At 52.1% G+C, this 12,648-nt stretch overlaps 1 protein-coding gene across 3 annotated transcripts in view; it reads left to right on the top strand.

Moving 5' to 3' along the window:
* The window catches only part of G6PD (glucose-6-phosphate dehydrogenase), a 193,070-nt gene that overhangs the window by 104,680 nt on the left and 75,742 nt on the right, over positions 1-12,648 (top strand). For all 3 annotated transcript variants that reach the window (XM_086940135.1, XM_086940137.1, XM_086940136.1), the window contains exon 5: positions 10,626-10,843. In XM_086940135.1, the coding sequence (XP_086796261.1) occupies positions 10,626-10,843 (218 nt within the window). The remainder of the gene's footprint in view (positions 1-10,625; positions 10,844-12,648) is intronic.

Below are 12,648 nucleotides of genomic sequence, written 5' to 3'. Positions count from 1 at the left end.
GCTTTGTCTGCGTTTCTCTGTTTGCCGGATCAGCCGTCATTATTCAAATCTCCTGTGGTTTTAAGATTTTTGAAGGGTCTTACAAATATATTCCTCCTACTCCTTTTATTGTGCCTCAGTGGGACTTGAATCTGGTGCTTACTTTTCTAATGGGTTCCCCTTTCGAACCTTTACATAATTGTCCCTTGAGGTTGTTGTCCTTTAAATCTGTTTTCCTAGTTGCAATTACCTTGGCAAGGAGGGTAAGTCCGCTTCAAGCTCTTAGTTCAAAGCCCCATTCTTGACCATTCATGCTGAACGAATGGTTCTCCGGACCAGGGCTGCTTTTCTGCCTAAGGTGGTAACTCCCTTCCATCGAGGACAGTCTATTACCATTCCTACCTTCTATCCTCCCCCTCACCCTTCCAAGGAGGAGGAGAGACTACACCGTCTGGACCCTAAGAGGGCGGTGAGCTTTTATCTCGATAGGACTAAAGACTATCGTGTGGATGACCAGCTCTTTGTGGGATTTGCTGGCAGCAAGAAAGGAAGAGCAGTGCACAAGCGCACTCTTTCAAGATGGATTATTCTATGCATCAAGATCTGCTGCTCCTTGGCGGGCAAGGACCCTCCAGAGGGTATAAGAGCTCACTCTACTAGAGCAAAGTCTTCTACATCTAATTTGTCTAGGGGTGTACCTGTAGAGGACATTTGTAGGGCCGCGACACGGGCCTCCCTCCACACTTTTGCAAAGCATTACTGCTTAGATAGTGAGCTGAGGAGGGATGGTCATTTTGGGTGCTCTGTTCTTCAAGAATTTCTGGTATAGAAGAGTGGACACCCTTCTCCGGGAGTGGGGACTGCTGTGGGACTCTATTCACAAGGTGAGGAATCCACTGGCAGATGTATCTATCAGAAGAACAAGTTACTTACCTTCGGTAACGCTTTTTCTGGTAGATACAGTATCTGCCTGTGGATTCCTCACTGACCCACCTGCCTCCCCGTTGTCCACTCTTCTATACCTGAGTTACTGTAATGTAATGTACATATATTTTATTGTCAAGGAAATGTTTTGTTTCAATTGCTTTCCTGCACTTTCTTCACACGGTGTGTGTTATCTTGACATTTATGTACTGTGTATATATCTGCTGTCATTGGTCCGTCCGTGTGCCTCGAAGGCACGGAAAAAAGGGCGGAACTGATGTCATCACGCCGGCGTGGGCCTATTATGGTGTCGGTGACGTCAGCGGAGTCGCGCGCGATGCTGTGCCTCTATGACGTCGTCCACGTCGGCGCGAAGCTACAAAAAGAATTTCTGAATGTTGCTGACGCAAGGGGGATATTCACAAGGTGAGGAATCCACAGGCAGATACTGTATCTACCAGAAAAAGCGTTACCGAAGGTAAGTAACTTGTTCTTTAGGAGCAATTACATCTCTAGGTCGAGTTAGTGAATTACAAGCACTAACCTTACAAGGACCCTACTTCCAAATACATAATGTCAGGATTGTCATGAGAACAGATCCACACTTTATGCCAAAGCTGGTATCAACATTCCACATAAACCAAACTATACAGATACCAAGTTTCTTTCAAAATCCAAGGACACAGCAGAGAAAGCATTTCACGCTCTTGATGCTAGAAGATCAGTCATGTATTACATTGAAAAGACCAAGGAATACAAAGCAGTTCTTTGTATCTTTTGCTAACAGCTTCCTAGGACTAACCAGTTACCAAGAACACCATTGTGAGATGGATTGCTCAAACCATACAGTTATGCCACAAACCAGCAGTGCAGACTGCACAAGGAGCAGCTCAAGCTCACTCAACAAGGAAGAAAGGAGCAGCAGTCGCATTTCTAGCAAATATTCCAATTCAAGACATTTGCTTTGCCTCAGCATGGTCTTCAGTGCTGACGTTCACAAAACATTACTGTGTCGAAATTTAAATGAGTAAAGAAGCACAAGTAGGGCAAAAGATCTCACAACATATATTCACAAACCAGCACTCATCTTCCACTCAGCCACCACAAGACTAGCAAACGGCTACAAAATCTATGCACTGCATATGAATCAGAAGAGATTCATGCTGCAAAACATATAGTTTACCTGTCAGTGTAGTTTTGCAGCTTGAAGAATTTTCTAGATTCACTGGCGAACCCACCCTCCTCCACCAATGAAGATGGAAAAAGGAGGAAAAGAAAAAAAGAAAAAAAAAACAATCCGAAGATGGCGACCAAAGGTGGGAGCTTCCTGAGGAAGCACATCGACGTCACAGAAGGACAACAAATGGTGGTATGTAAACGCCCACCAACAAAAAAGACAAAGAGAAATACAACAATTCCGGACCCAACCACTAGATAGCGGAATAACGCACAGCATGTGAATCCCAAAAATTCTTCAAGCTGCAAAACTACATCGGCAGGTAAGAAACGGTACGTTTTTGATGGTGTCCCGCGAGAGGTTGATTTTAATGGCGCTTATGCTCCGAGATTTGAGAGGGTGTTTAGACAGTAGCATGCTTGGGGTTGTCAGAGGGTGTTTGGCATTTTCTTTGTTCAGAGCTGTAAGAGTGTCTGGCATTTCCTCTGTTCAGAGCTGTAAGAAGGGGCTTTGGCATTACCTCTGTTCATTGCTGTAAGAGGGGGCTTTGGCATTACCTCTGTTCATTGCTGTAAGAGGGGGCTTTGGCATTACCTCTGTTCATTGCTGTAAGAGTGGGCTTTGGCATTACCTCTGTTCAGTGCTGTAAGAGGTTGTTTTGGAATTACCACTGTTCATTGCTGTAAGAGGGTGTTTTTGATAGTTCCTCTCTTCAGAGCTGTAAGAGGGGTTTTGGTCATTACCTCTGTTCATTGCTGTAAGAAACAACCCCCACCGGGGCCTAAGCCACCACAACAACCTTGTCAGTAGGACTCCATGTTTTGCTTATCTGCCAGCATGCAACGCGTGCATCGGGCATACGTTCACAGAACCCTACTGCATCATCTACCATGTCTGGTGGGAAGGTCAGAATGGCTGGAATTCTGCAACTAGACCCACTGGTGATGCTGCTCTGGTCAGGAGACGCAAACGCAAACAATGTCCCACAAGCACTCCTGAAGGGAGGCTACTCACATATGTACCGTTGGCACCCAAAAAATCCATTGCTCCATTTTGGAAACCTCCACAGTCGCCCCCTTTGAGTGTCTGGTGGGCTGAGCCGTGGTCGATATATGAGACGAAGCAATCAATGTGCACCGTCCATGACCGAGTGTTGGAACCCTACATGATTTGGGCTCCGTTCCCACCGTATGTTAATGAAGAGCATCCTCATGCCCCCCAATGTAACCAATAAATCTAAAGTAGGCCAGCCAGGGAGAACCGAATGATCCATTATATGAAAGCCTCAGGATTGGCCAGGAACACACAATGTAAAATGCACAGGCCCAACCTTCACATACTCGCCCAATAGGCCCCATATCAAAGCAAGTAGAAATCCAGCCACGAGCTGACATATAAAGGAGCAGTTATAAACATACTATGACTTTATCTTCCATGAAAAGGCTTCTCCCACCCCCTGTTTTCTATTTTTTGTCAATTGTTTGTGTTCTTTGCAGATTGTACAAATATTGATAAAACAGAACAAGGAAAGACTAAATGTACAAAGTTTAAAAACCAAAAAAATCACCTGGAAACAAATGTTTAAGTTAATGGCATTTGTGCAGCCGCGGCGTATCCTTCCATCCATACATTTGTAGACACTGTTGTAGGGCTGTTCCTTTAGGACAATACGATACAATGATGTCTTTCTGTTTATCACTCACCACTTTAAAGGAGTGCCTCGGCTGCATAAGCAGTGCACAGGTGTGAGTACGGCAGGGGTCACGGCCAGACAAGCGAGTGACTTCCCTTCATAGTAGTGTTGTAGATAAAACCTCTTCTAGATTCATTTCATCCTGCTGCCTCTGCCTTTCCACTGGAGGGCAGGGGTGCATTATATTAATGTGTACACTGCCCCCGTCGTGGTGTCACACTAGAGAGGTAAGGAGGCCCCACAGACAACAGATACCACTAGCAAATTGGGGACTGATGGGGACAGCGTGGGACATGTCACCAGCTCCTCCTGTGATGGACATTCAGAAACGAAACCCATAAAAGGTGAGGACTCCGCGGGTGGATGGCAGAGTGATGTCCAGCAAGTGAACCTAGAACAGCTTCAAGCAGCAAAACTATTGTTACAGGTAAATAACTTGATTTTCATTCACCATAATTGCCCCTGTCCTGCACACACCTTGGCTGTCATTTCACACTTACACCAATCACTATTATGGTGATGTTCTGGAGTTCACAACCATTTCTTCATCCAATGGGGGAATAGTGTGGCCCACTGGGGGATGCAGCACAGTGTTGAGAGTCCCTGACAAGGGGGTGATGTGTGATACTCCCCTCTGCCCCACACACATTGTAGAGGGTTGTATTAAAAGGGGCTCTGAGCCTCTCCGAGGACGACATCTTGTAAACCCCTCTGGACACCTTTGCTATTTGCAGTGACATGGGATGGGTTTATGAGCTCTTAGCCACCCAGGTTCATCCGCATGTACTGTGCGGGCCGAGGATGCAAAGTGAGGGTTGTGGCTCCCCAGTACCCCCACCTCTGCTGACTCCGTCTGAGCATCAGTCCTCTGCTGCCTCCGCCTGAGCATCAGTCCTCCGCTGCCTCCGCCTGAGCATCAGTCCTCCGCTGCCTCCGCCTGAGCATCAGTCCTCCGCTGCCTCCGCCTGAGCATCAGTCCTCCGCTGCCTCCGCCTGAGCACCAGTCCTCCTCTGCCTCCGCCTGAGCACCAGTCCTCCTCTGCCTCCGCCTGAGCACCAGTCCTCCTCTGCCTCCGCCTGAGCACCAGTCCTCCGCTGCCTCCGCCTGAGCACCAGTCCTCCGCTGCCTCCGCCTGAGCATCAGTCCTCCGCTGCCTCCGCCTGAGCATCAGTCCTCCGCTGCCTCCGCCTGAGCACCAGTCCTCCTCTGCCTCCGCCTGAGCACCAGTCCTCCTCTGCCTCCGCCTGAGCACCAGTCCTCCTCTGCCTCCGCCTGAGCACCAGTCCTCCTCTGCCTCCGCCTGAGCACCAGTCCTCCTCTGCCTCCGCCTGAGCACCAGTCCTCCTCTGCCTCCGCCTGAGCACCAGTCCTCCTCTGCCTCCGCCTGAGCACCAGTCCTCCTCTGCCTCCGCCTGAGCACCAGTCCTCCTCTGCCTCCGCCTGAGCACCAGTCCTCCTCTGCCTCCGCCTGAGCACCAGTCCTCCTCTGTCTCCGCCTGAGCACCAGTCCTCCTCTGCTTCCGCCTGAGCACCAGTCCTCCTCTGCTTCCGCCTGAGCACCAGTCCTCCTCTGCCTCCGCCTGAGCACCAGTCCTCCTCTGCCTCCGCCTGAGCACCAGTCCTCCTCTGCCTCCGCCTGAGCACCAGTCCTCCTCTGCCTCCGCCTGAGCACCAGTCCTCCTCTGCCTCCGCCTGAGCAGCAGTCCTCCTCTGCCTCCGCCTGAGCAGCAGTCCTCCTCTGCCTCCGCCTGAGCAGCAGTCCTCCTCTGCCTCCGCCTGAGCAGCAGTCCTCCGCTGCCTCCGCCTGAGCACCAGTCCTCCGCTGCCTCCGCCTGAGCACCAGTCCTCCGCTGCCTCCGCCTGAGCACCAGTCCTCCGCTGCCTCCGCCTGAGCACCAGTCCTCCGCTGCCTCCGCCTGAGCACCAGTCCTCCGCTGCCTCTGCCTGAGCACCAGTCCTCCGCTGCCTCCGCCTGAGCACTAGTCCTCCGCTGCCTCTGCCTGAGCACCAGTCCTCCGCTGCCTCTGCCTGAGCAGCAGTCCTCCTCTGCCTCCGCCTGAGCAGCAGTCCTCCGCTGCCTCCGCCTGAGCACCAGTCCTCCGCTGCCTCCGCCTGAGCACCAGTCCTCCGCTGCCTCCGCCTGAGCACCAGTCCTCCGCTGCCTCCGCCTGAGCACCAGTCCTCCGCTGCCTCCGCCTGAGCACCAGTCCTCCGCTGCCTCCGCCTGAGCACCAGTCCTCCGCTGCCTCCGCCTGAGCACTAGTCCTCCGCTGCCTCCGCCTGAGCACTAGTCCTCCGCTGCCTCTGCCTGAGCACCAGTCCTCCGCTGCCTCTGCCTGAGCACCAGTCCTCGTCTGCCTTAGCACCAGTCCTCCGCTGCGTCTGCCTTAGCACCAGTCCTCCGCTGCGTCTGCCTGAGCACCAGTCCTCCGCTGCGTCTGCCTGAGCACCAGTCCTCCGCTGCGTCTGCCTGAGCACCAGTCCTCCGCTGCGTCTGCCTGAGCACCAGTCCTCCGCTGCGTCTGCCTGAGCACCAGTCCTCCGCTGCGTCTGCCTGAGCACCAGTCCTCCGCTGCGTCTGCCTGAGCACCAGTCCTCCGCTGCGTCTGCCTGAGCACCAGTCCTCCGCTGCGTCTGCCTGAGCACCAGTCCTCCGCTGCGTCTGCCTGAGCACCAGTCCTCCGCTGCGTCTGCCTGAGCACCAGTCCTCCGCTGCGTCTGCCTGAGCACCAGTCCTCCGCTGCGTCTGCCTGAGCACCAGTCCTCCGCTGCGTCTGCCTGAGCACCAGTCCTCCGCTGCGTCTGCCTGAGCACCAGTCCTCCGCTGCGTCTGCCTGAGCACCAGTCCTCCGCTGCGTCTGCCTGAGCACCAGTCCTCCGCTGCCTCAGTCTGAGCACCAGTCCTCCGCTGCCTCTGTCTGAGCACCAGTCCTCCGCTGCCTCTGTCTGAGCACCAGTCCTCGGCTGCCTCTGCCTGAGCACCAGTCCTCGGCTGCCTCCGCCTGAGCACCAGTCCTCGGCTGCCTCCGCCTGAGCACCAGTCCTCGGCTGCCTCTGCCTGAGCACCAGTCCTCGGCTGCCTCTGCCTGAGCACCAGTCCTCGGCTGCCTCTGCCTGAGCACCAGTCCTCGGCTGCCTCCGGCAGACTTGGTTGGCACTGGCAGGCCAGGGCAGTCGGCCATGCAAGCAGTTCTCCACAAAAGAGGCCCTGCGGGTAGCCTTCTTTACTGGCAGCTCTGTATGCATACATTATGCCCTGGCAGTAGGGGCACTGGTACATGCGGGCAGCACTGCATCTTAGATACCCTTCTGAGCGGTAACGTGTACTGGCGCAAGTGAGATGAGAGAGCCTCAAATAAATACAGCCATTAGGGCAGCTTTGAGCGCAGACAGACTCGGCTCCAGTTGTCCACCGTTGTGTACTGACACACCTGTACCTGGGCAGCCCTGCCCTTGTCTGACAGCGCTACGGCCACGCAGCACTGAATTAAAGGAAGTGGTACTCTGTGAGCATGATGTAAGAAGGAGATGGCGGCTTCAGTAGCATGTGTTTTATACACAGCGTTCGTGCCCAGCAGCTGTCGAGCTTGACTCGACTGCGGCAGTACTCTTCTCTCGATTCATGCTATAGGAGGGTGGCATTACCCCAAGACTTGGAGGAAGAGGGGCAGGTGGTGGTAGCCAATGATGTGCAGCAAAGTGGCCCAAATGTATTTGCGGAGACCATACTGGAAGGAGTTGATCCAGATAGCCGAGGAGGCCCTCGCTCTATATACAGTTAAGGTGCACGCCCACCAGTCCTGCTAATCTGGCATCCAAGCTTGAATGTACAGCCAAAGGTTCAAGCGATGCAAAAAAACAAACCAGGCCGCCAGACCTACACCCACTGCTGAAATTCCGTAAAGAAAGTGAAAGCGTGCCGAAGCGCCATGCCCTCACAGTAAACGCGTGCACATCGCCTGTCCGGGCGCGCCAGACCTACACCCCCTGCTGAAATCTGAAAGTGAAAGTGCTCCGAAGCGCTGTGTCTGCACAGCAAATGCATGCACCTCACCTGTCCGGGCCCGTGTGTGCACGCCTGTCCGGACACATGCTCATCTCCTGTAGCCCTTCGCTAGCAAAACCGACGACAATAGATCTCGCCAAGGTGGGCAGCTCATGCGCTGTGTCGCTTGGCGAGACGTAAAAACCATAATATATCGTACAAATAAAACATTGAAAGTGCAATGATTTCTGAAGACCGCTTGTGCGCCCCCCACTCAGGAGGGAAAGGGGATGAGGTCCTGCAGCTGGGCCCTCGCTGCATGTGCCTTGCACACCGCCCTTCCTTCCCCTTGGATGTGGCCAGCCCTGGTCCTGGACACTTATGCGGCCTCCAATGTCTCACCAAGACGCCACGTTTCAAGGCTTTGACTTGAGAACATGATGCATTCTGGGAGTTTTATACTTTATATCAACTTACCCATTGGAATGACCGCATCGCAGACCTAGGGCTTGATGTCGCAAATGACAGCATCGCAGACCTAGGGCTTGATGTCGCAAATGACAGCATTGCAGACCTAGGGCTTGATGTCGCAAATGACAGCATCGCAGACCTAGGGCTTGATGTCGCGAATGACAGCATCACAGACCTAGGGCTTGATGTCGCGAATGACAGCGTCTCAGACCTAAGGCTTGATGTTGCGAATGACGGTGTCGCAGACCTAAGGCTTGATGTTGCGAATGACGGTGTCGCAGACCTAAGGCTTGATGTTGCGAATGACCGCGTCGCAGACCTAGGTCTTGATGTCACAAATGACAGCTTCGCAGACATAGGGCTTGATGTCGCAAATGACCGCGTCGCAGACCTAGGGCTTGATGTCGCAAATGACCGCATGACAGACCTACGGCTTGATGTCGCGAATGACCGCGTCGCAGACCTAGTGCTTGATGTCGCAAATGACTGCATCGCAGACCTAGGGCTTGATGTCGCGAATGACAGCATCACAGACTGGTCTCCAGGCTGCTCTGAGAGGCTCGCCGGTCTCCATAGCTGCTCTGAGAGGCTCGGCGGTCTCCAGAGCTGCTCTGAGAGGCTCGGCTGTCTCCAGAGCTGCTCTGAGAGGCTCGGCTGTCTCCAGAGCTGCTCTGAGAGGCTCGGCGGTCTCCAGAGCTGCTCTGAGAGGCTCGGCGGTCTCCAGAGCTGCTCTGAGAGGCTCGGCGGTCTCCAGAGCTGCTCTGAGAGGCTCGGCGGTCTCCAGAGCTGCTCTGAGAGGCTCGGCGGTCTCCAGAGCTGCTCTGAGAGGCTCGCCGGAGCTCTGTCCGAGCAGCCTGGAGTTCCTTTATGATGGAGCAACCGTGGTTAACAAGTTCTGTTAACAGATTACATCTCCAGTGTATTCTTTACGCACCAACGTTTGGATAAAGCCTTAAGATGATGCTCCGTGGCCGGTGCCATCCTAGGGGCATGTTTCGCCCAACAGACCCAGTGATCTTGACCTGAAACTCTGGGTGTTTAAAAGATCCAGGATTTTGGTTCTTTCATTTGGTGAGAAATTAAAGAAAAGTCATCTTTAACAATTCTAAGAATTGCTCCATGGTCCTTAAATTAGAATTTTTCTTCTGACATCAATAATCCCACATAAGACCTGAAGAAGAGCCAGCTGTGAAACACGTGTCTGTGGGGCAACATCAGCTATATTTTTACAAATTCAGGATTATGCTGTTGGAGTGAGATACATTGAGAAAGGAAATCTTAACAATAGACTTATAAAGTATATTATGGTATATATATCTGTTTTCTCTTTGTGATGCTAATAATAAAAGAAATGTTTATAAATATTTCCTAATTTGGAATTGGTACTCTTTTACTGATGGAAAAGATACTACTGCCTAAGACTTTCATTAGAACTGTAGTGTTTAGATCCGTTAGATTACTGATCTCTTAGATTGAGTTGGACGGGGTCAATCGGATCTGGATTCTGTTTTTGTGTTTCATAGAAATCATGTTATGCTTATGTGATAATCCTGGACTCTAAATTATGAAGATTATGCATTTTCTCATGTATACTCTCGTCTGAGTAATTTATGTTCTCAAATGGCTGCGAGGTGGTATCTGTGGGGAAGAGAGTTTAGCCTTGCGGCTAGGACATTTGTTTAGGTGGTGGGTGGGTACTGTGAGCCACAAGAACAACAGTTGTGACAGGGTAACGCGTACTGCTTCTGCAATGCTGTACTTATTCTTTTCACACATTCAGGGCTCTAACATGGTGTCTTGCGCAGTGCCCATTCAGGGCTCCTAGAAGGGTGTTTTATGCAGTGCCAAATGTATGGCTCTAAGAGGGTGTCTTATGCAATACCCTGTTTGGGGCTGTGAGAGGGTGTGTTATGCAATGAACATTTTGGGGCTGTCAGAGGGTGTCTTATGCAGGGCCTAGTTTGGATGCATTAAGAGTCTGTCTTGTGCAGTGCATAATTTGGGGCTGTCATAGGGTGTCTTGTGCATTGCCCAGTTTGGGGTTGTCAGAGGGTGGTTTCTGCAGTCCCCCGTTTGGGTGCACTAAGAGTGGCTTGTGCAGTGCATAGTTTGGGGCTGTCAGAGGGTGTCTTGTGTTGGGCCTAGTTTGGGGCTGTCAGAGTGTCTTATGCTTTGCCTAGTTTGGGGCTGTTGGAGGGTGTCTTATTCAGTGCCCCAGTTCCAGGGTGTCTTCTTCCCTGCTGCAGTTCAGGGCCCTGAGCAGGCTTCTTCCAGAGTGCCTGACCTCTGGCTTCTAGGTGGGTTTCTGATGTGGGATTCAGTGTCCTCTGGGAAGCCTTGTTTGTCTGTGCCACTGACTCTGCATTTGTTTTTCTTGCTTTTGTTTCTTCTTCAGGCCACCGCTGCGGATCAGCAGAAACTTGAGAGGTTCTTTGCCCGAAACTCTTATATTTCTGGCCAGTACAATGATCGGACGTCCTTTGAGAAGCTCAACACCCACATCAGTTCTCTGCCAAACGGCAAGATTGCGAACCGCCTCTTCTACCTCGCCCTGCCTCCCAGTGTCTACGAGGATGTGACCAGGAACATCCGGCTGACCTGCATGAGCACCGAGTGAGAGCTGCTGCTATGTTTGAGAGGGGAGGAGCTGCCTGGGAGGGCCTGAGGGTTTCTAGACAATCATGAGACCATTAAAGGGTCTCTAGACAATCATGAGGGCATTAAAGGGTCTCGGACTGTGAGGGTTCTTGTGAGACACCCAGGGAGGGCATGTGAGACCTGCTGCTATGTTTGAGAGGCAAGGAGCTGTCTGGGATGGCCTGAGTGTCTCTAGACGATCATAAGGGCATCAAAGGGTCTCTGGCTGTGAGGGTTCTTGTGAGATGCCCAGGAGGACAGGGTGAGACCTGCTCCTTCTGTTTGTGGGGCTCATAGCTGTTTGGGAGGTCCTGAGGGTCTCTAGTCACTAATGAGGGGACTGAGGTGTTTCTGGGCTGGTTGAAGGAGATCTGAGGGCTGCTGTGAGACGCCATGAGCAGAGTGAGCCCTGCTGATTCTGAGGGACTCTGAGCTGTTTGGCAGCGCCCGATGGCTCTCGGGCTTGTTGTGAGGCCTCCAGAGCCAAGGATGTGACGTCGGACATTGCCAAGCCGGCAAGGGTAGCTCGACTTCCTGTAGGGTGTTCAGGAAGGTCACAGGTGTCACCACCACCATACCCCAATATTTTGGAAAAACAGGTGTAGGAAGCTGGCTTTTTATGTAGTGTACCAATGTGATGGCACACCATGCAAAAACTCCAGTCGACCCTTGTTGGTTTACAGGGGCTTGCTTGAACAATCGCAAGGTGCTCTATTTGTGGTAGTGTGGTCGAGTAATTTAGGCTTATCAGAGGGGAATGCTGAGAATTTGCTGTACACACAGAATCAATAAATGAGACACACTCAAAAACAAATCCGAGACCAATTTAGAAAAATAACAGATATTTATATCATTTTTGACACAAAGATCATTGGAATCAGGTGAGTACCTTCAGAGATGGAATTATTACAGCAAAACAGTAAATTGCTCAAAGTTTTTTTAAGTATGAGCCTCGAATGTGGTAATGTTAGCCTAGGGAAGAAACATACACCACATACATATACTTGCAACATTGAGGGTGCCTTTTGGGACTTGAGGTGCTTAGGGGCCAAGATCTAAAAAACACCAACAGTTCAGTTTTACCTGCCCTGGTGAGTCCAGGTGCAGAGGTTCCGATCGCGTTGGTAGTCCTGAGCGCTACGCGTTAAAGTCAGTGGCAGAGTACCTGTAAAAGAAAGGCTACTACTGGGGACTTGGGGACAAGCCCCGCAGAACCTAAAGGGGGGCTCAACTCTTGAGGGTCTCTGGGGAAAGAGGTCATTGTCGATTTGTGTGAAGTCGGGCTGTGGGGCTTGGGTGCAGAGGTGTTTTGGTTGGTGGTTCGCTTGCGTTGAAGGCTCTCACTTTGCTTGGGTGACCTGGAGAGGGAAAGTAAACAGACAGCAGGGCCACTCACGGTGCAGGCATCGTTGATCCTGAAGTCCCTTGACAACAGGTCGGCTTTGGCATGAGTGGTGTCCAGGCTCGACACTCAACAAGCTTTGGGTTGTGCCAAATGCTCTGGTACTTAGGGTATTTAGTGCTGGGAGGCTCCTAGAGGGTCTAGTGCCTTGAAACTCACTGAAGAGACGGGCTGATCCTGTAGACCCACCGTGACCTCCTCCTGGTGAGATGCTCCCTCAGTGCACCCGGTGGTCAGCAAAACGGAGTACCAGACAAGTGTGGTTGGGGCTTGCAGCTGCAGGGGAGTGTCTCCTTCACAACAAGGGAGATGCTATGAGGTTGTTGAAGCACTGGACACTCCTCCCAGACTTTAGGAGGATGCGCAGCTTCTGGACGAG

This window comes from Lissotriton vulgaris, chromosome 10 (genome assembly GCF_964263255.1).
Source record: "Lissotriton vulgaris chromosome 10, aLisVul1.2, whole genome shotgun sequence".
Lineage (NCBI taxonomy): Eukaryota > Metazoa > Chordata > Amphibia > Caudata > Salamandridae > Lissotriton > Lissotriton vulgaris.
Note: the sequence above shows the minus strand (reverse complement) of the source record. Positions and strands in the feature narration are given on the sequence as shown.